The sequence below is a fragment of the Camellia sinensis genome, chromosome 4, assembly GCF_055761805.1.
Source record: "Camellia sinensis isolate YWXY chromosome 4, ASM5576180v1, whole genome shotgun sequence".
NCBI classification, from domain to species: Eukaryota; Viridiplantae; Streptophyta; class Magnoliopsida; order Ericales; family Theaceae; genus Camellia; species Camellia sinensis.
The window spans coordinates 182,863,524-182,887,541 of record NC_138964.1 but is presented as its reverse complement, the minus strand read 5'-3'; the positions used below and the strand labels follow the sequence as shown (position 1 = coordinate 182,887,541).

The following is a 24,018-nucleotide window of genomic DNA, read 5'->3' as shown; positions in this document are numbered from 1 at the left end:
TTTTTGAATCAAAAATGAATTTTCAGATCTTTGATTTTCAGTGCAGTACTCGATGTGAACGGAAGTTTGGTAACATACAGAATTTTCATCAAAAATAAACGCTCACCAAAAGCTAACATTGCATCAAACTAAGCACAAATACAACTGCCTGATTCTCTTAGTGTGTACAATGTCCAAAGCTGAAAATTGTTTATTTTTTGTACTCCAAACCCACCACAAAAAATAAAATAAAATAAAAATAGAAGTGAAGTATGCTGCTGTTGCATCAAGATAATCACGCCTTAATGGGCTCGTACTTCTCACCCATCGCACCACCTTTCTGCTTCTGGAACTGGATGTACCGCAGTGTGCTGGCGAGGAAAGCATCTGCAGCTGGATCTGATGTCATATTGTCACTTTGCATTTCAGTTGTAATCAATTCAATCAAGCCCTGGATTGCAGCAACAGTGATCTCTGAGTTCCCCTTTTCGAAGAAATAGAGATACCTGAGATTACCCCAAAAAATAGAAAAAATAAAAAATCTCGTGATAAATTTGAGAAAATATGGGAAGCTACGGACATTAAAGAAGTGGAAAGATGAAGAGAATTGAACTATTTACTTGTTCAGTATTTCAATGAAGAGCACAACCAATTTGCTGCTACCTCTTGCTGCGGTGGCCATTTGTTGAGCAGCATTAGCAATTCTCAAAGCACGCTTTAAGCAAAGTAATACCCTGGATCAAAGTGAAAAAATACCAGACTAATGAAAAAGGCAAGCATCAAAAAAAACTTCCATCTTTTCTCCATAGGCACAGAAAATCTCTTAGAAATCCAGAAAATGATTCAGATTCAACCAACAAAACTTAAACTTGTCATAGACATAGTGAGCTCTAGCCACAATTAATTGCTTGCATGAACGTCACCCACATGACATGCACAGATAGCCTAGGACACTCAGACCTGGACAGTCACGGATACGACTCGGACACACCATGTCAACTTTTAAAAGATGTAAAACACGACACATGAGGGACACACACCAAACATATAGTTTTGTACATTTATTATATATCATATATATGAATATTTCATTGAAAAATATACAAAACAAAAAAAAAATGCAACATAGTACTAATTCCTAAAGCTTGAAGGAGGCATGATTAATAGGTAAATAGGCCCAATTAGGGTGCTTACACTGTGTTCTTTTGTGTTTTGAGGTGGTTTCGAGTTTACGAGTGAATTTGGCAAAGTCTGAATTGTTCATAATGGGGGTGGAGCTGAACACACCTAGGCTAGCTGCTATTCTTGGCTATAAGGTTTCTACTTCGCTGTTGTCCTATTTAGGTTTGCCTTTGAGGTCTACTTTTAAGTTTTAAGGCAACGACGGTATGGGACAGGGTGATGGAGAGGGTTTAGCGACATTTGGCAGGATGGAAGCGACAGTATTTATCTAAAGAGGGGAAGTTGACTTTGATTAAGAGTACATTGGCAAGCATTCCTACTTATTTTAAGTATGTGCATGTGATTCCGGCATCGGTTGCTCGCCAGTTGGAGAATCTCTAGCGAAATTTCCTTTGGGGTTGATGGGAGGATGAGTTTGAGTTCCAATTGGTGGATTGGGGTAGGGTGTGTAGTAGGTTGGTTGAGTTTGAGGAAGTTGGTGATATTTAATAGGGTTTTATTAGGGAAGTGGCTCTGGTGGTTTGCAGGGGAGAAGGAACAGTTTTGGAGTTGGGTGGTGGCAGTTAAGTTATGGAAAGGTATCCTGTTTGGAAAGGGGGAGTTTATGAGGTGAGTTAGCGTTCAAATGAGGAGGGGGAAGCTGGTGTGGTTCTAGACGGATAGGTGGTGTAGTGTGGTGTGGTGATCAAACTTTGGCATCTTTGTTCCTGTTGATTTTTCAAATTGTAGTGGATAGGGATGTTGTAGTGCCAGCTTATTTGGTGAGGGATGATGGGAAATTGGTTTGGGATGTGCGAATTTGGCGGCAGTTCTTGGCTGGGAGGTTGGACAATTAGTGGATCTGTTGGCTCTTTTGTATAGTGTTCGTGTGGCAGGGGAGGAGGATTGGATGGTGTGGCAGTGTAAGGGTGCTAAAGGGATTTTTTCAGTTTCGTTTTTTTATAGAGCTATGGTGGATGGAGGGCATATTTCTTTCCTGTGGCAAAGTGTGGATCGCTGAAGTTCCATCCATGGTGGCGTTCTTTGTGTGGACAGTGGAGCTAGACAGGATTTTGACAATGGATAATCTCATTCAGTGTAGGCAAATTTTGGTGAATTGGTGCCATATTTGTTGTGGGAAATGGAATCTACTTCCCATCTATTACTTCATTGCCCTGTGGTGTATCAGCTTTGGGGGTTTATTTTTTCAGTGTTTGGTATGGTCTGGATGCAGCAGGGGCTTGCGGAGGATGTTCTTCGCAGCTAGAGAGGGGTTAAGATTGGGAAAAGCTGTCAGAAGGCTAGGGATCTTGCACCTTCGTGCCTAATGTGGCTGATTTGGTTGGAGTATAACCGGTGAATTTTTCAAGGGGTGGAGGTTCTTGTGCCTCTTTTGAAGAATAAATTCTTAGTGGTTTTGTGTAGTTAGGTTTTAAGGAGATCGGTTCCAGATTTTATTTTCTTTAGTGCATGTTATAGATTCTTTATCTGTTTAGGAATAGGTGTTTGGTGGTGGGTGTATTCCTTAGCATCATCTCGATGCTTTTCTTCTAATAAAATTTACTTCTACTTATCAAAAAAAGATATAAATTCACATTGGTTTTCTATTATCATTGTATCCACACAGTTATTTTTTTCAAACTTATAACGTGTTTCATGTGTCTCCTAAGTGCCTGAAACATGTCTGGGCCTAAAAAATTTAAAAAAATAATGACATGTTTGGATGTGTGTCCAACATATGGTGGTAAGTGTGTGATGAGTGTTGGTGTTTGACATATGTAGGACATGGACATGCACATCCTTTGAAGTGTCCAAGTTTCTTAGCACATAGCTATGAACATATGCAGGTACACTTATAATGAATGCAAAAATGTGTGGTCAAGTACCTCTCCCCATCCTTGATGTTATCGTTATCATCAACCCAAAAGAGATGTGAACACGCATAAACAGCTCTGCACTGATCAGGCTTCTTCAACAGCTTTGCTGAATACTGCTCAAAAGGGAAAGCTTCAAATCAGATATTTGACTAAACAAGGCTCAAATGTGATACATATAATGTACTATATACTAGTATTACCCCTGTTGCCTTGTGGGTTAAAGTATCCCTATTCTCAACACCAAAGACATGCATCCTCTGAAGTGTCCCTATTATCAGATGTATTGCAGTCACCTGTACTCTGGAATCCTATCACAACAGTCATAGCCAGGCAAGTGGGAAGAATAATTAATTCTATGTATCTTAAAAAGAAAATATAAAGGCAAAAAAAAAAAAAAGTTACCGAAATTTCTTCTTCATATAATATATATGCTTGGGTGAAAAATTCATATGCAACAGGCTCTAGATCAGAGTCATTTGCAGCCTGAGATTCAAGAAAACAAAGTCAAATGCAGGTAAGCAAGAACTTGATATTGCCATTCAGTCCTCAAAATTGTTCCGGAGTCAAGATTTTCTAGTACCTCAGCACATTCCAAGTATAACCTTAATGACAGTTCAGGTACTGGAACAATTGCCAAAGCTTCAATTGTCTGAAACAGAAAACAAACTAATTTGACAAATATACGAAGATGGATAAGTAAATACCAGACACAAAATGCAGAAGAAACCAACAGATAGGTAAGACATTGGGATTGATGTTCCATGCAAAAGAATGATCAAGACATAGGAGTCGTAAAAGAGAAGACAGGAGAAAAGAAATGAAAAACAATGAGCTATAAGAAAATTTTGGCAAACATGGTCTATATTTTAAGTCCACACTCCATATACTCTGGAACACCACTTAATCCCAAGCTCAACGGCATGCTAAACAGTAAACACCCAAAGAAAATACGGAGTGATACCACAATCAAGCTAAAGACATCCAAGTAGGCAAATGTGACAGGAAAGCATTAAAGAGTTCATTGTTGAAAAGCAAACCAAGTAAAATTTTGAATAGAATTGTGTGAAGAAAAAAGAATCAACATTCTTGAAGATTATGATAACAGTCAATCTCAAGTGTATAAGCAATACCTCTTACATGACAAATGCGGATACAAGCCCCATTGAAAAAGAAGTTACCTGATTCAAAAGCTGAAAAATTTTCTTTGGTGTAGCCACTCCCTCTTTTCCAGCAGCATTTTCTTCCTGGCCTTGCAGTCGTCTAACCAACTGTACATGGCAGAAAACATAGAGTCAGAATTGTTTACAGAATGACAGTCATCTTATAAAATACATAAACAATGCATGGTGCCACTATTCATTAGTTTATAGCTTGATAGTGTTTGTCAGTTTGTATAACTCTCCCGGGATTACCGGAAAACTAGAAAAGAAACAATTAGCTTTCTCAAGTAGAAACAATGTTGATTGTTCTTTCATCCAAAAGAAGAAAAATTCCGTACTTGCATTTATATTTTTGCCTTATTGGCAATTTTAAGCATATTGTCAAGATATAATGTTAAGTGTTAGCGGTAGTTTGGTCTTTATGTATTATTCTTATTAGTATAAATAGTTGTGTAAGGGGGAAACCCTATGCTTTTGAATAAAAGAATAAACAACAGCTTTCTCTCTCGTTACTTCTGAAACTTCTTCTTCTTCTCATCATCATCTACACATTCAACATGATATCAGAGCAATATCTTTCTCCTTGAAGATTGTTCCTCTCATTCATCTCCTTATTCTTGTAGATAGGTATGTACGTATACAGCAAGCCCCAAAAAAAAAAAAAAAAAAAAAATAGCAGTATGCTCGAAATTTAATGGGTTTTCTTCCTGTAATCTCGTTTTGATGTTTTGGTAATTATTGATTACTTTTTCCAGTTTTTTTGATTTTTCGTCAAAATTGGATGATTTTTTTAAAGCTCCTGTTTGGACCTCTTTTGCTTGGTTTTCTCCCTTTCCCTCACTCCTGTGGGAGCCGACTGGACCTCTTAAGGGGTTTGTTGTCCCCGGTTGGAGGTATTTTGGCCCTACTATGGCTTTTTTTTGCGTTTGGATGGTTTGCTTCAGTTTTTGGCCCTATAGGTGATCTATTTGCTGTGTTCTGAGATAATCTTGCCCTGTTTTAGCCTTCGAAGGTGAGTTGCTATGCTAGTTCAGTGTTTTATGGCTTTGTTTGATTTCCTGCTTGTGGTTCTGCACCCTTTTTCTCTCATCTCATGGCTACCAACGAGGGTAAGGGCAAGGAGGAGAGTGGACTGAGTCGTGGTACGACTCTTGGTAATAATCCATCTCTCCAAATTAGTCCAGTCAAGCTTAATGGTACCAATTACTTGATTTGGTCCCGCTCCTGCAGTCTTGCCATTGCCGCCCGCGGTTGACTAGCTATATTACTGGTAATACCCAGCAACCTATTGCGGATAGTGCTTTATCTGCTCAATGGATTTCTAAAAATGCTTTAGTTATGACCTGGCTCATCAATTCTATGGAGCCTACCATTAGTCGGACTTTTCTCTTGATGGATACTGCTCACAAGATCTGGATAGCTGCATCTCAGATGTATTCTCAACAGGGTAATGATGCACAGGCCTATGAATTGCGAAAGAAGATTAGGGGCTTGGATCAGAAGGATCGCTCTCTGGCAGTCTACTATGCTGAGTTGAGTGGTTTATGGCAAAAGCTCGATTACTACCAGAGTTTCCAGCCAGTTTGTTCCACAGATGCCACTATGTTCCAACAGGCTGTGGAGAAGGAGCGGATGTATGACTTTCTTGCCTGCTTGAATTTGGAGTATGATCAGATACGGGTTCAGGTGTTTGGTCGCTCTCCGTTTCCTACATTGCGTGAGGCTTATGCACTGGTTCATCAGGAGGAGAGTCGTCGTAGTGCTATGGTGCATGCCCCTATTCAGGATCGGTCAGCGATGGTTGTCGGCCCCAAGTCACGTGATATTCCGCTTTGTCAACCTCAAGGTGGTGGTAAGGGTCCATTGGTTGATCGGGACCAGTTGAAGTGTGATTATTGTGGGAAAGATCGACATGATAAAGAACATTGTTGGAAGTTGCATAGCCAGCCTACTCGAGGCCGTGGCCGTGGCCGTGGTTGTGGTGTTCACCCTCAAGCACATGTTTCTGAGACTACTACCAATTCATCGGATGATGCTGGTTCTATTTCCCAGGATGAGCTTCACACTCTCAGACGTTTGATGGCTCGCCTTGATTCTTCATCTACCTTAGCTCCTTCCTCTTCTGCCTCTTCCAACTTTGCCCACACAAGTATTTCTGCTAGTGCACTTAGTACCTCTTCATCGTCTCCTTGGAGCATTGATTCTGGTGCTACCGATCACATAACGGGGTACTTCTAGGTTTTTTCGTTTTTATTCACCTAGTTCTGGGCGAGATAAGGTTAGAGTGGATGGTGGCACTTTATCTTCTATCTCTGGCAAGGGCTCTGTTCATTGCACCTCTTTTCATATGTTCTTCAAGTTCCTAATTTTTCAACTTACTTTCTTTCTGTTAGTAGCCTTACTACTGCTTTCAATTGCTCTGTAACTTTTTTTTCGACTCATTGTGTCTTTCAAGAACTGGCTGCAGGGAAAATGATTGGCAGTGGTAGAGCACAAAGTGGACTGTACTTTCTGGATGCCATTCCTGCTTCACCTTTGTCCTCTTAGGCTCTTCAATGCACTTCTAGCTCCTCTCTTCGTCTTCTTCATCAGTGGCATCGCCGTTTGGGGCATCATTCCTTTAGTATTTTAGAGTAACTTTTTCCTTTATTAGTTCGAAATTGTCCTAAGAATAACTTTGTTTGTGACGCTTGTGAACTTGCTAAGCATAAATGTACTTGTTATCCTTCAATTAATAAAAGTACTTTTCCCTTTATGTTTATAAATACCAATGTGTGGGGTCCTTCCCATGTGGTTTCTACCTCTGGTTATCGGTGGTTTGTCACATTTATTGATTGTTATTCTCGTATGACTTGGATTTATTTACTTTGTACTAAAAATGAAATCTTCTCGTGCTTCAAAAGTTTTCATAAAATGGTATCCAATCTCTTCAATGCTACTATCAAAATTCTTAGGAGTGATAATGGGACTGAATATGTTAATAGAACTTTCAGGGCATATCTCGAGGAGCATGACATTCTTTATCAGACTAGTTGTGTTGGCACTCCTGAACAGAATGGAGTTGCTGAACACAATAATAGCCATTTCCTTGAGGTTGCTCGCTCTCTTTTGTTTACCATAAACGTTCCTAAGTCTTTTTGAAGGGATGTTGTTCTTACCACAACTTACCTTATTAACCGGATGCTCTCTAGTGTCCTCCACTTCCAAATTCCTCTCGAGCTTCTTCCTGTGACTTATCCTACTTCTTCCCTTCCACTTCGAGTTTTTAGTAATGTCTGTTTTGTTCATCTTCAACCTCGTACTCATGGAAAGGTTGATCCTAAGGCTGTCCGGTGTGTCTTTCTTGGTTATTCTGCTACTCAAAAGGGCTACAAATGCTATAACCCTCACACTCATAAGCTATATGTTAGTATGGATGTCACCTTCCGTGAATTTGAGTCCTTCTTTCCTAGTCCTCCGCCATCTCCTCCGAGGGAGAGTGGTATCACTGAGATTGCGGATGAGCCAGCATCATATCAGCATGAGTTGTCTTTTTTCTTTCCTAATTAGCGGGTTGTTATTTGTGGTGAGGGGGAGCCTAGCAGTTCTATTGATGAGGAGTTTGATGTCGGTGGTCGTTTAGATAAAGCTGATCTTAAGACTTATTCACGGCGTCAGAAAGAGCAGGTTTCTCTTGTGCCACCAAGTCAATCATCATCTCCTATGCTAGTTCCACACCCAGTTTCCACTGACTCTCTAGGTAATGATCCTTAACCCATTTCTTCACCTGTTGTTGATAGTCCTGTTACTAATGATTTGAGTCTTCCGATTGCTCTTAGAAAGGGGGTTAGAGCCTATGCTCAACACCCCATTTCTAAATTCGTGTCATATGATTCGTTGTCTTCTCCCTATCGTGCTTTTATTTCGACTCTTTCTTCTGTGCGTATTCTGCAAGGTTGGAAAGAAGCCATCAATGATCCCAAGTGGAAGGTAGCTATGGCAGAAGAGATGCAAGCTTTGAGTAAAAATAACACATGGGAGTTGGTGTCTCTTCCTAATGGAAAAAAACCAGTCAGATGTAAGTGGGTGGTCACCATTAAGCACAATGCAGGTGAGACGATTGAACGGTACAAAGCGAGACTAGTGGCCAAGGGATTTACCCAGACATATGAAATAGATTATCAAGAAACATTTGTCCCGGTAACAAAGATGAATTTCATTCGAGCTATTCTATCGTGTGCTGCTAATTTAAGATGGCCTCTACAGCAACTAGATGTGAAGAATGTTTTTCTTCATGGGGATTTGGAGGAGGAGGTATATATGGATGTACCTCCAGGATTCTCATCTCAGTCTACAGTTGGAAAGGTTTGTAGATTGAAGAAGGCTTTGTACAATTTGAAACAATCTCCTAGAACCTGATTTGGTAGATTCCTAAAGGCCATGCTGGGAGTTGGGTATCAGCAAAGCAATGCAGATCACACCTTGCTTGTCAAACGCAATATACATAAGGTAACAGTGCTTATTATATATGTGGATGACATAGTTGTGACAGATAATGATGAAGAGGAGGTGACTCATCTTAAGATGCAGTTAGCCAAGGAGTTTGAGATAAAAGATCTTGGTCCATTAAGATACTTTCTTGGGATTGAAGTTGCTAGATCTGATAAAGGTATCTTTAATTCTCAAAGGAAATACATTCTAGATCTTCTTAAGGAAACGGGCAAGTTGGGTTGCAGACCAACTGATTCACCGATTGAGACTAATCATCGTCTTTGTAGTGGGGTTGGTGAGCTTGTGAAAAAGAAAAGGTACCAAAGACTTGTGGGAAGATTGATATATCTTTCTCATACTCGTCCAGATATTGCTTATGTAGTTGGAATAGTGAGTCAATTTATACATGATTCTTGTACAACTCATTTGGATGCAGTCTATCGCATTTTGAGATACCTTAAATCTGTCCCTGGAAAAGGAATTTTGTTCTCTAATCATGGTCACTTGAGGTTAGAAACATTCACAAATGCAGATTGGGCAGGCTCTATAGATGACAAACGCTCTACCTCCGGCTACTGTGCTTTTGTAGGGGGAAATCTAGTCACATGGCGTAATAAGAAACAGGCGGTAGTTTCCAGATCTAGTGCTGAAACTAAATACAAGGCTATGGCACATGGAACATGTGAACTAATGTGGCTTCAATCTTTATTAAGTGATATAGGGCTCGATTGGAGTGATCCCATGACCTTGTATTGTAACAACGAGACTGCTATTAGTATTGCACACAATCCTGTTCAACATAGCCGGACTAAGCATATTGAGATTGACAGACATTTCATCAAGGAGAAGTTGAATAAGGGTGTGATATGTATGCCTTTTGTTTAAATCTGAAGATCAACTGGCAGATGTTTTTACTAAGGGTGGTCTTAATAGCAAAGTCTTTCACCCTATTTGTTGCAAGTTGGGCACGAGAAACATCTTTACACCAACTTGAGAGGGCGTATTAAGTGTTAGGAGTAGTTTGGTCTTTATGTATTCTTCTTATTAGTATAAATAGTTATGTGTAAGGGGGAAACCCTATGCTTTTGAATAAAAGAATAAACAGCAGCTTTCTCTCTCATTACTTCTGAAACTTCTTCTTCTCATCATCATTTACACATTCAACATATAAAGATGTCACTTGCAATCTATGAAATACTGACACTTCAAAATAGGTGTTGTGGTCGTGTCAGACACATGGTACATGGCCAGGTGTTATTTAATTTTTCGAAGTCAATTATGGGAGTCATATTATTAATGTTTGGAAACATGAGGATTGAATTTGTTTTAAAAATATATAGAATTCATATCAAACCATCGACAACACAACATAGATCTAACCATCCTAGACCCTAACGCAACACAAATCTAGTCTAGTCTAGTCTCTAAGTTGTTTAAATTTAGTTTGCTTTCTTTGTTAAATTAGTTTTAGTTTTCATTAATTTGGATTATTTATGGATAGAATATACAAATATATATATATATATATATTTTGTATCATGCCAGGTCATGTTTTTTTTTTTGAATCACCGTGTCTAGTGTCCGGTGTCTCGTGCCCTTGTCCGTGTCTGTGTCTGTGTTTGTGCTTCCTAAGTTGCAAATTGTAATTTGTGGATGTATGATTCATAATCTAAGAATTCCATAAATCTTTTTAAAGTTGATTTTGTCCACCTTTTTCCCAAAAGATAAACCATTTTGGGTTAGAACTCAAGCATAATTTATCAAACCTAATCTGCCAGATACCAAGAATAAGATAAACATATCAATTGTTGCCTCTTGCTAAAGATTTAGGTTGTGTTTGGTAGAATTTTAGAATTATGGTTTGCGAATAGAGTTGTATTTTGAGTTTGTGAGTTTTGGAATTATGATTTGAGTGTAAAAAATTTGTTTCGTTATGAGTTTTAAAAAGAGTTTGAATTGAGTGATGTGACATATAATATTGAAAAATGAATGTTTTGAAAAGTGGGTGTAGAATTAATTTTTTAAACCTATAACCAAACAATACACTCAAACTGAAGGACAGAATTAAATTTCAAAAACTCTACTAAACATAGCCCTAGTTTTGCATTAGTGAAATCATTTCTGTTGAATATTTCAACAACTAACCCACTATATTTCAAATTTAGAAATATTTCATCCAACTGTAGTCACATTCATGAATCATATATTTTTTTAAAGACTCATTCATCAATCATATGTAGGTTGCAGCCTAAGGACGATTAAAATGGAAAAATTTTATATCTCAGCCATCATAGTTGGATACCTGTAGCTAATTGAGCTTAATATTAACTTAAAGGTCCAAAATATTTTCAGTATATATGTCACGAATCTGTGCTATCCAATACAAACAGAAAAGTATGACACGTGTGCATTTGCATCCTCTGATACAAAGCTATTCTAGCATCATATGCCGTCATCCATCATACTGTTAGCCTTTTTTAATCTGATTGATAGTTTCCCCTTGCTACAAAAAGAAGATTAGTACAATTGTTAGTGACTTTACATGCTCCATCATGATTTCAACATCCTAGAATGTCCCCATACATATCCTGAAATAAACTGGCCACTAGAATTTAGAACTTCTTAGGATATGGCAAAACATCACAAAGCTGAATGGTAGAATCAAACCTTAAGAGCATTGAAAATAAGGGGGGGAACAGTAAAGGGAAGCCGTTTAGGTCCTCCAGCCAGGATATGCTTCCTCACAGTACATACGATCTGACATGCAACAAATAGGTTACGGTCAACATCATTAAAAAAGACAAAGAAACAAATGGTTCTGGGATCATAAACAAATTCATAGGTAGAGTAAGGAAGTAAACTGTCACAAACAGAAACTAAGATCTTGTGTGCATTGTTACTACCCACATTTGACAAAAAAAATAAGCATAGAAAAATTCTAATGTCAGAGAAGAGAGAGAGAGAGAGAGAGAGAGAGATCTGGCGAATAAAACAACCATGCTCACAGCAGCTCTTCACTAATCCCTCTAGCCCCAAAACACTTGTTGAATAAAAGTACTAGGTAAAGGAAGAATAACCGCAGTCATGTCTAGCATAATAAGCCATTCAACTCCCTACTTTCATTCAAGTTTGAATAATAAACAATATCCATGCTTAAGTTCAAGAAATGATTGCCTTCCATGGAACATGACCAATGATTCTCCACAGCAAAATCATACATCACAGAATGTAAGGCAAATATATGTGCATGTGCATAATTGAAGTAACTTTCATGGGAGAGAAGGAAACACATCAAACAAAGATATGGAGTTTTTTCCTTTTCCTTTTTCTTTTTTTTTTTTTTTTTTTTTTTTTGGGGGGGGGGGGGGGGGGGGGGGGGGTGGTGGTGTTGGGTAAATAGCAAAAACGTGTAATATTATTGTCCAACATAAATTGGAATCCAACCATTTATATGAACAGCCACCATGCACAAAAACCTTTTAAACAATTATTATAACCTTTAACATCTCTTCTGGATCATCATTATACAGCATCTGAATAAGACGCGCAACAGAATTCTGCTCCTCCTTGAAATCCTCCTCGTCAACCTGAAAATGAACGAAGTGCACTTTTAAAGGAGAAAAATTATCAATAAATAGGCTCATTTTCAGAAACCATTGTAAAATAAAATAAAATAAATAAATAATAAAAATGAAGTGACTAAAAGTAGAAGAAACATGCCAAGTATTGCCATAAAATTGTAACCAACAAGAGTTAATATTAAGCATACGTAGCAGAAATTCAGATCACCTCATCATGAAGATCCACATCCAAATCTTTGATAAGGCCTTTAATTAATTCAAACAATGCCTCGACCTATAAAGACCAAGCATTATACATTAATAAGAAGCACATTTCAGAGAACAGAATAAATTGTGAATAAAACATACCTTGTCAGCGGTAGAAATACGTGTCCGGTTTTTCATGATACTTTCAATGATAACACCAGCCATGACTTTGTTTGTTCCATTGTCAAGGTGCTCCATGGCACAGGGATAGTTAGAAAGCTTCAGGACAGTCTCAATATCATTATATTTCTCCAAGGGAGCACTTAGAAGTGCAACAATCTGTTTTGTTGCTTTGCTATCATCCAGCTTTCCTTTCCCAGAAAGTTTCTTAACACATGCTCCCTGAAGAAGATGAAAACAAATTTAATCACTGCCTACTCTATCGTAAAACATTCAAACAGGATAGGTACGACTCATACAACATGTTCCATAGTCAGTCACATAAAACAAACCGATGGAACCCATCTAGGCCAAATTCAATCATAACCTTCTCAGAAAACGATACTTTTTTTGTTTAGGGCCACTTTGTTAATGGCAAAACATAAGCTGCCAAATTTTACTATAAACCTAAGCACAGTTTTAAAACATGAAAAGCACAACTTCCACAGCAACTTTGTATCGAGTCAAGTCAAGACTCATGCCTAGAAGTAATGCAGTAGTGAGGTTCATGTTTCATTTACCAAAACTCTCTTGCCATATGTAAAAGAATAATGACTGAAATATAACATATAATAGAGAGATAGAAAAGTAACCAATGTATTAAACATGCGTAAATTTTTCAAAAAGTAAGCTTAATTCGGCAATACATTAGAGATTCATGGCCATTATTATAATGCTGTTTTCTAATATATCAATATAAATTGGCAGCCAAAATTCCGTTATTTTCATGCCTAACACTATAAAATTCTATATACTGCACCAGCACATTGTCATACTCAGATTTGTCATACTTTATAAACTAGAAAGATTTGTAGCTAAGAGATATTAATCATAAATCTGTCCTTCTAGATCATTTTCAAGCTTGGTCGAGTTCAGTTGAGAAAGAAACTTACCAATATTTGATCCACATAATCAAGCCGATCAGGGTGAACATGAAGAGTAAATGTAAGAAGAGATGAATATAAAGTCACAGCTCCAGCAATAGGCATGTCAACCTGTGCTTCAATCACCTGCATCAACATAAAGGCATTGAATTTGCTTGAAGAGAGAGCTCCAGATCTCCTAATCTCCAAGATAAAAAAGTGCAGAAATTAAAGTACATACAAAGTAAATGTTACAATACTCCTATGAAAGGGGACAACAAGCTCTACGAAAGTGCTTGGAAAGTAAACAATTCCAAGAAACATGAACACCAGCACAAAGGCAAGGATGATTTGATGTAATCATTTTCACCAACAGAAGTGGTGTCCAGTTTTCCAGTCCACCTTTACAAAGACTAACAGCCAAATCAAGTAGCTTTTTTCTCTCCACTGCCTGGTTAGACAAAAAGGAGAGGAATATGTGTGCACAAGAATGCAGAGAGAGAGAGGGAGGGAGGGAGGGAGGAGAAATTCAATCATTCTCTATTTGAAGGTATACATCACAACTGAAAAACAGAAGTTCCATTGGATGCAACTTCAATATCTTAATAGCCAAGATCTTATCCTTGGATTCTTCTAAGGTGGCAACATGAGATTTACCTTCCCTATGGCATTGTTCAGTTTTGCAAAAGCCTCTACTTGCAAGAATTCAGGTAAAACCTGCAGCATAAAATCATCATCAATGCCATATTATGGAATCTTAGGCGAGGAAAATAGCACATGAATACTCACTTCTGCACTTGACGCAGCATAATTTGAAAGCCTTTCCATTAATCGTGAAAGCACCGTCTTGATATCAACAGAGGGCTGAGGCATACAAAAGGTAAGAGGAAAGAACAAAGATTCAGTGCACCTACACTCCATTTACACACACTAACACAATTCTGAGACTATTTGTAGTTTAAATTCTGAAAACAACCAAATCTTCACCAATGAAATTGAAAACCCATCATAGGAGACCTTTTTAGCTAATTTTTTTTTTTCGGGATCAATAAACCTTTTTAGCTAATGTTTGAATGTTATACATTGGTCTTGGACGAGTTTGAGCATTTTTATCTTATCCAACCCTTGTTTGGCCAACGCAAAGTCATACAGTACACTAAGCTGAATAGGCGATCCTACATAGAAGAACCTCCTGAACCCATGTTTTTGGTTCTCTCTCTGGCATACACACACATGTATCTTTACTTTCTTGATTCCTCAAACATGATATATTATACATATATCACTTTTATATATCATAGAAAGATGTGCTATCTTGCGGTGACTAACAAGAATTAAGATTTACTCAACATAATACATTTTCACTTATATATATCAAATAGAAAAATGTGCTATTTTGTCTATGAATAACTAGAATTGAGGGTGAGGCTTTACTCTTTGTATATTATTAATTTAATACATATAGTAATCAGCTAAGTTAGATGAACTCACGGACGGGTATGGGTATGTGTGTGGAGTCTAGATCCTCTAAAGTGATTTTCACAGAGTGATTTTTTGAATGGCTGAGATTTTTTTTAAATTGATTATCAGTACTATTGTACCCTCAACTTTTGCACTATTAAATCTCAACCATTCAAAAAAACACTCTAAGACCACTCTACAAAAAATCACTCTAGAGGATCCGAATTCATGTGTGTGGGTGCGGGTCTAGGGGTCGAGCCCATCAAACTTATATTTGAATGATATGCAAACTCAGGCATAAAAAAATATATATATATATCATTTTATTATATATTTTTTATTTATTTTATGGAACAAAATGGTGTTTTATGTAACCTGGAGGGTCAAAAAGACACTTTACACATTTTAAAGCAATTATGCAACAAAAAAATACTTATAATGACAATGTTAAATACAATTATATAACAAAATAAAATACTTATAATGACAATGTTAAATTGATGGATATGCTTACTAAGCGTAGATTTAATGGGAAATTCAATTTATTTTGAATAATCCATGTAGCATAGCTAATCAGCTGAGCTTGCCATCAATTGCGCTCGGGCTTGTTTAATCACTGAGCTCAAATTTCAAGCTCAAGCTCGTTGGCACTACCAAACGAGTTTGAATGATCTGCAAACGAGCCAAACCCAAGCTATTTATCAACGGCTTGGTTCATTTGCAGCCATACTTAGTAAAGAAACCATACACCATAACAGATTCTGCTTGAAGGACAAAAGCAAACCACACTGAAAAACTATATATATTGACAGCATATTGACTTTAGTAAAAAACTTTTGTAAGCATGAAAAAAACCATCTTAAATATGTATCTTCATCGCTTAAAAATGTACACAATGCATCAGATGGACACTTTGTGAAGTACATAAATTCTGTAGCCACATTAGACAATCAAATCACCGTTCAAAAATGCTAAGAATGTTTAAAAGTTCTAAACACGACAATCCTCTACTGTAAAGCAAAGAATGGCGGGCAAATTATAAAAATTGAATAATTAAATAATTAAAAAAATTCAAAATAAAGAAATATATCCTACAGGAACACATCTAGTAATGGCAGCATTATATTTATAGTAGTGCAAAAAAGAAAATTCAAAACCCACCTGAAGCAGTGGGCAAGCACCCAACAATGTCTCAAGAGTCTGCAAATGATACTCATCAGGAAAGACTTGAATTATACAATCCATCAAATAGTATTGAGCAAGGTCATCTTTACAATTGACAACCTGCCAAAAGTAAATGAGATGCAAATTCCATCAGAAGATAAATACAAGTCAAAGTCAACATATTTTACACCTCTCACCCAAAAGACAAAATGAATGAGACATAAACAGAATGAACCTGCTCCAAGACTCTGGGAAGAACAGTATCTCTATACATATCGAGGTCAACACCTTCAACCTGACTGAGGACATGCAAGTTCTTCCCAACCTAACGAAATGAAGGGATTAAAAAAAATAACTTCTGTAAGTGCATAAATACACTTCTATTGCTGATTTGAAGAAACATTAACCAAATTCAGGTTACTGATATTACAAGATCACGAAGCTCGCTCCTTTCTTTTTCCCGTCTCTCCTTTTCTCGAGAAGGTCCCTGCAGACCAGAAAGCCCGATTGCAAGCCTCAACTCAAGATCAGCAAAGAGTATGAATGTTTGACAACCACTATAACACCTGCATGACCACAAATCATGCCTTCATGGTTTATTTTTTACCTTCATGACATGCAAGCATCGTGGCCACATACATGTCTAAGCACGAACACAAACACGTGACATGACACGGACAGGCCGACACGCAAATTTTTTAAATATGTAGGACACAAAACATATTTATTATACATCACGTATAAAGATAAATAATTATTACATGATATATCTACGAATATTTAAGTCAAAGAAAATAATTTTTTAAGTCTAAAGGAGAAGAATAGGTGTAAATTTACATTGGTTTAGTTTTATCATTGGATTCCAAGTTATTTTATTCATACTTGTAATGTGTTTCATGTGTTTCCAAGTATTACGAAGTGTTCGATGAGTGTCATGTCAAGTCAGTGTCCGACACGAGATATTAATTTTTTAGAAGTGTCCGTGCTTCTTAGTCTAAGCAATTCTTCCTTCTTTTCAAAAGGTTCCATGCATGTCTTTTTCTTCTTCTTTTTTTTTTCGAACTTCATGCAGTTCTAAGCAGGTAACACGACCTACAAATAGTTCAACCAACCTGATATTGCATCCGCACCCAAAGTTTGTTCATTTCTGTGAAGTTTTGAAGTACAAACTCTACAGCATCCATGACAGTGTCAGCATCCCTACATAAGTCAAGAAAAATTCTCACATATCAGGTCACTTCCTACCCAGTAAACTCTTCTAGATTAAGAACACAAAACACAATTTTTTATTATGAGCCAAAGAAACATACGATTATGAGGAATAACAAAAGGTAGGAAAAGAATCATGGTACTAAATCATCATGAGCATATGATTACCCATTTCTTTCCATCCTGAGATTTAATTGAATCACAATATGACACATTTTCTCTCCTCACCTAAGTCCTTGCCAATAAGGTACATAATTGGTGTCAATTGTCAACACCATATGAATGCAAAAATGACATCAAGTACAATCGATAATACAACAATCGGTTTCTTAATTTTGCAGATCGAAAGCAGTAAAGTTTAAAATGTCTTGTCAATCCATTTCAACTATGCTGGAAAACATCTGATTCCCAACAATTTAGCAGTGATCCAGACAAAGGTCATCCTGGCACATGACCTCACCCTGGTGAAGGAGAAAGCCTATTTCCATGTTCTCAAACCACAAGATTTTTTAATCCATTCAAACCCAACATTTAAAAATTCTTCGACCTAAATTTTGTTATAAAGCAGAAAAAATGAACAATTGATTTCCTTACCCTTCATACTCCGAACCAATATCTGGCAATTTATCCCTACTGATTTGAGAAAGATAACTCCTCAGGAAAAGCCCACGTACAGGATGTTGTATACCACGGCACATTTCCACAAGATCTTTAAGAATATCCTTTGCAGGAGCTTCCTTAGACTTGATGTACACAGATCCCACTGTACAAAGTAGATACCTGAGAAATAACAAAGCAGAGAAATACTTAAGAAACAAAAAGCACAGATGTTTTGGTGCAGAAAATAATTTAAGATGAAATATATCTAAATATGATGTAAACTAAAATTTGGACGGGCCACTGCCTAAGGGTCTGTTTGATTAGAAAGAAACAATTGATGGCAAGTGAAAGTGATAGAAAGAAAATAAATGAAAAATAAATATATTTTCTCGTATGCATTTGATTAGAATGAAAATTTTGCAAGGGAAGAGAGAAATTAGGAATTGTAATCATAAGTAACCACTTTTATGAACAAATTTAAACTTTTCTTGTGTTTTTTACAAGAAACTATTCTTGTGTTTTTTACAAGAAACTAAAAGATTAGTTACTATGCTAATATGAGTTGTACAATAAAACTATCTCTCTTGCAACTTCCACTACTTTGATGTCAAACAAACTCGGAAAAAAAAGTTACTTTTCTTCATTTTCCTAAAAAATAAAACAAGAGTGAAATTTTTGAAAAGCTTACATAGATGCAGTTGTCCCACACCGCTTTACTCTTTAAAACATAAAATAATTTTGGCAATAATATCATTCAAATGTGTAATTCATAATACAATTGACGACAACAAACACACACATCAGCAATTCAACACGCCAGCAATAAATAAATAAACAAATGCAATTCTCACTTACAGTCTGGGCAAGATGTTACCGGCGTGCTGCACAAGCTCATACAGATCAATAATCGAGCAACCTCGACGAGCCTCCTCCTTGAAAAACATCTCGAGCTTTCTCAATTCATCAAACGCTCGCATGTCTACCAAATATCGAATCGAACACACACAAAATCAATTAGAAACCGATACATTTGATTGCGAAATCGGCATTGAACACAAAACATAAGATCAAAGTTGTGGATCAAAGAAAGATGGTTACAGAGCTCGTAGTATTTGTGAGGGGAAAGGCGAGAAGTGCGAAGCTCGGAGAGCATCTGAGCTGAGTACTTGAGGGCGTCTCTGAGATTGTTCGAGTCCTGAAACGAATCGATCAAAATTAGGGTTCATGAATGGACATTCGCTACACATATTTCAAGGGTTACCAGAGCGCGATGCATGTAGAAGGCGTTCTGTTGAAGGCCGGCGATCGCTGCCGCCAGCCATTTCTCTTCGTCTTCGATTCCGTCGGAAATCATTCACTCTCTCTCTCTCTCTCTCTCTCTCTGTGTCTGTCTGTTGTGTTGTGTTTGTGGGAAGTTCGAGTCGAGCTTGTATTTTGACTTCTTCTTAGTTTGCAGTGTCTCGCTATTTGGAACGACGGGGGTGATTGTTAGAGCTTAAATACAGCTTATTTCTTTAACTTAAATTAAGTGATTCTTATGTGATTAATTTTTAGCTTAAATTAAATCAAAAAAAAGCGATTGCTCGTTGTGATTAATTTTTAGCTTAAATTAAGGGTTGGTTTGAGGTGTATTAAAAAAATGTATTTTTTGTCTTTTTACGAAAAGATGTGTAAAAAAATAGAGAAGTGATGTGATGGAAAAAAGATAAAAAGATGGATTATATAGTAGATGACAAACAAGGCCTAAATCAAAAAAAAAAACGATTGCTCGTTGAGGGAGGTACTTTTTTATTCAGCTTAGAGTATTTTTAATGATTGTTGCTATTTTATTATTACTATTGTTATTATTATAATTTGATAATAAATAGTATTATTTTATCAAATTATAACAATGGTGCTCCGGTCATTTGTTATCTCAACCAACTTTTCTTCAAAGTTTGTAGGTGTTATTTGGATATAAATTTTTTGTGATTTTATTTTTAGTTATTTTTTGTCTTTTGTGACATTTTTTTTACCTATTTGTTAAAAAAATTATATATTTATATTATTTCCAACTAGACAAATATAAAAATAAAAATAAAAATTGAAAAATTGGGAGAAAAAAAAATTTTGTCTGATTAATTTACCTCACCAAAAAACATATCACTACATATTTAATAAATTTTTTTAACTACACATAAAAAATAAATAATCACCAATTACCCACCAACAACCATCCAAATTAAAAATTAAATGACGTTGCTAAATTAAAAAATAAATAATCACTAATTATCCCGTAATTATTCATCAGGAGGCATGGGGAAATAGTAATTTGGGCTACTGACATTTGAGAACCACTTGGCGAAAATCTCATTTTTTCGCATTGTGTAATATGCTTTTGTCTGAGAGTCCAAAAGAGAAATGTTCGTAGTCATTATCTCATGTTCTTATTTTCTAATCTCAAGTTCTTTCATTTTCTGCAGTGCTTGAATCTTTTTTTCTTCTCTTTCATCTTTTTTCTTTTCCTTCTCAGCAAAGTGTTGGTTAAATGTCTCCAATTGTATGCTCCTTTTTTGGATTTTAGCTTCAACCACTTGATTTCTCCAAAATAGTTCTTTTGAACCTTTCCTACCTATAAGCCTTTTGCCCCTTGTAGAGACACTGCCCTCACCGATAGTTGGATTGTTACCAACACTTTGACTGGTGTCATCTTCAAGAGAAATGCAGTTATCCATAGGGAAATCGGGGGTTGAATTAGGGGAAAACGATGTATGTATTATTGACTTCACCGTGTTCGTAAGAATTACATTTTGCCACCTGATATTGTTTTGCAAGATTGGCCAACAATGTTTAAAAAGAAAATGTTTGTTTTCATCTTGATGGTATAACAGTTTTGCTTGAAGCATCTATATCAATAAAATATTAAATTAATTAATCAGTTAATTTTTATGTAAGACAAAATAAAATAAAAAAACTAACATAATAAATAGAAATGAAATCTTACTGTATTAACTTGTGACGCCCAACTTAGATGTAGATTTTCGACTTGCGCTAGACACCCACGAAATTTGTTGCAACATTTCATGATTACACCCCATCGAGATGAGATAGATACTTGTGTTCTTGAGTGATCATTCTGCAGCGAGCAATAATTTTCAAAAATTCTTCCCCAAAAATGAGCATGTGATTGTGAATTTCCAACAATTGGATCTTCAGTAATGTGACACAAAGCTCTACAAATTGCCACATCTTCTTCAGTAGTGAATGATTTTTCTCTTTTTGTTTTTGATGAACCTTCCATAGTGATTGGCTGAAAAAACTAAAAACAAAATATTTTTGAAAATAATTTTGAATTCTCAAATACAATTGAGATAAAGAGAAGAGAAAAGAAGTATGTGCTGTGAATGAAATTGAGATTGAGGCTTCTATTTATAGAAATGTAAAATATGACCATTTGGAAAAAAAAAAAAAAAAAACATGGCCGTTAATTTATAATTGATTTTTTTTTTTTCGGGCCAAAAGAGCACAACGGCTCTTTTGCCTTCCCAAGATAAATAACACCATCCACGTAAAGGATTTCCAATGGATGAGATTCATCATCCAGAATGATCCAACCTCTCCATCTCACTTCCTCTCCCTCTCCCTCTCACTCTCACTTCTACCCCTCACTGCTCTCTTGATCTCACTCATCTCTCTCTCTCTCGCTCTGTCTTACTCGTACAACCCAAATCTTCGATTGATCACCCTCTCAGCCCCGATCACCCTCTCAATCGATCACCCTCAAAATCTCACAAACCCACCTCAATCGATCATCCATATCTCCAAATCACAAACCCACCTCAATCGATCATCCATGTCTCCAAATCTCACAAACCCACCTCCAATCTAACAAACCCACCTCCTTATCGTCCATGTCTCCAAATCTCACAAACCCACCTCCATCTCCCATGGTTAAAGCATTCCAGCAAAGGGGAACAAAGATAAGCACTCCCTGCATCACTGGAATGGATGATGAAGGAGTAAAACAACTATGACTTCGTAGGACTACTATATTAAAGATAAGCAACTCCCTGCATCACTGGAATAAAGATAAGCAACTACTCTAATTTTTCTTTCTTTTACTAGGACTTCGTAGTTTTACTCTATTTTTTTTTCTCTTTCTTTTACTATAATTTTTTAAAAGTAAAAAAAAAAATCACATCCGAAAATATAAGCAATTTTGGGGTTCAGTTTTGGAACCTATTAAAACCATTTTTGGTGTTTGATTTTGGGGAAGGTACTGGTTCCAGTCAAAGGGATTTTATTTAGTATGCAAATAAAAATGGTTCCTGGAGATTTTGAAATTGATGAAATTGTTTTGATTGGTGAAATTGTTGGTGAAATTGATTTTAATTAATTTTCTGTGTTAATTGATTTTATTTAATTTTCTGTGTGAATTTGGAAATTGCTTCAATTTGCTGTGTTAATTAATTTGGAAACTGTGTTTGGAAAGGACGATGAAAAAATGAGAGAAGGAAGGAGGAGGTTGGTTGAAACTGATGACTTGGCAACTTTGGCAGTTGCCAAAGCTTGTGCCATATTTGAGACAAGCTTTGGCATTTGCCAAAGACAGTAGCTGCTATAAGTTGCCATTTGAGCTGTCTTTGTATCCACTGCTGCCATAATTTGGCAATAGCTCTTAAGTGCGCAGCTGGGGTTTGAGGGACAAAATGACTTCAATGCCCTCACAATTTCAAGTTATTACCAGTATGCCATGTATATAAACCAAACACAACTCATTTCAGTCTCTCGCACGCCTCTGAGAGGCGATTTCCGGCGAAAATGAGGTGATTTCCGACCAACACTAGCTCTCTGAAACCCTAGCTCTCTCTCTCTCTCTCTCTCTGTATGTGTGTTCGGATTCAGATCTATAAGAGTGACAATCACCGCCATTAAGAGGCTCGCGGTGGCGAAGGGCGACAGAAACGTAGTTTTCGACTTGGTGAAGAGTAAGAGGAAGAGCCAAATCGACAGTTGTAGTGTCTACGGGAGCCAAATCAACAGTTGTAGTGTCTATGGGAGCCAAATCGACAGCCTTAATCAACGGTGGCAAATCCACCACCACCTCTGTTCTACTTCCTCCTCCGTCGCCTAGTGTTTTCGAAATTGAGAGAGAGAGAGAGAGAAGAGGTGTCAAAGACAGTGGTGGATTTATCATTGCCCATATTTGGTCTCTCTGCCTTCAGCGATGGCGATGGCAACGAATGATGAGGCAATGGTGGTTGTTGTGTTGTCGGAGAAGACAAGAGATGAATATCTTAGCCTAGAAGATGAAGATGAAGATGAAGATGTGGCTCAAACCCTAGCGCCGCTGTGACTGCGAGAGCTAGGATTTCAATGTTTTTTTTTTTTTTTTTTGAGAGGTTTTAAGTGTTTTTTTAATTAAAAATAATAATAATTAAGCATTTTAGTCACTAATTAATAATTTTAGTATTAATTGATGGTAATTAATAATTTTGGTATTAATTGATACTAATTAAGTCATTAATTGACACTAATTAATTTATAATAAAAAATAATAATTTTATATTAATCTATACTATATATTAAGCAAAAGGGGATTTTTAACCCCAAGGTTTGTGGGAGCTACAATCTCCCGATCTAAATTTCTTGATTTTTTGATTTAAAAAAAAAACTTAGCATTTATTAACTTCTCCCAACCCTCAAGTCTTACCCTCATAATAATACTTTAATGCATTAAGAATAAGTATAAAAAAATTCTTTGAAATCCAACACATATGAGTTCATTGAAAAGTCCCAACACATATGATTATTATCCCTCATAATAACACTTTAATGCATTAAGAACAAGCATAAAAAAAATTTCTTGAAAAGTCCAACACATATGATTATTATTAAAATATTAAACTTTAATATAATATAATAATAATAAAAAGATATTTAATTCCTTGAAAAGTCCAACACATATGATTATTATCAAAATATTAAACTTTAATATAATATAAAAAAAAGAAACATTTATAAAAAAAAAGACATTTAAAAATCGCAATTCACATATATAGATAATTGTAAATATATTAAGGATGAGGGGGTTTCTAAACCCTAAGCC

General features: G+C 36.4%; 1 protein-coding gene across 1 annotated transcript; it reads right to left on the bottom strand.

The window, feature by feature from the left end:
- LOC114309401 (vacuolar protein sorting-associated protein 35A) lies at positions 1-19,460 on the bottom strand. The gene is made up of 22 exons (XM_028255124.2): positions 19,192-19,460; positions 19,029-19,125; positions 18,786-18,909; positions 17,925-18,110; positions 17,234-17,321; positions 16,552-16,608; positions 16,357-16,446; positions 16,119-16,241; positions 14,286-14,360; positions 14,154-14,213; positions 13,527-13,643; positions 12,577-12,816; positions 12,437-12,502; positions 12,145-12,234; positions 11,315-11,404; positions 4,196-4,285; positions 3,598-3,666; positions 3,420-3,500; positions 3,218-3,325; positions 3,027-3,130; positions 600-713; positions 1-485 (listed from the first exon to the last, which is right to left on the bottom strand). Exons 1-22 carry the CDS (start codon positions 19,282-19,284, stop codon positions 275-277), a joined length of 2,373 nt encoding a protein of 790 aa, XP_028110925.2. The 5' UTR covers positions 19,285-19,460; the 3' UTR covers positions 1-274.
- Between the last annotated feature and the right edge of the window lie 4,558 nt (positions 19,461-24,018).

Coding starts and splice junctions, on each gene's coding strand:
- LOC114309401 (XM_028255124.2), bottom strand. CDS start 19,284: ATGATTTCCGACGGAATCGAAGACGAAGAGAAATGGCTGGCGGCAGCG. Junction 16,609..17,233: donor GGGTGCGGATGCAATATCAG/GTTGGTTGAACT, acceptor TCTGGTCTGCAG/GGACCTTCTCGAGAAAAGGA. Junction 4,286..11,314: donor TTATTTTCAATGCTCTTAAG/GTTTGATTCTAC, acceptor TGCCATGTACAG/TTGGTTAGACGACTGCAAGG.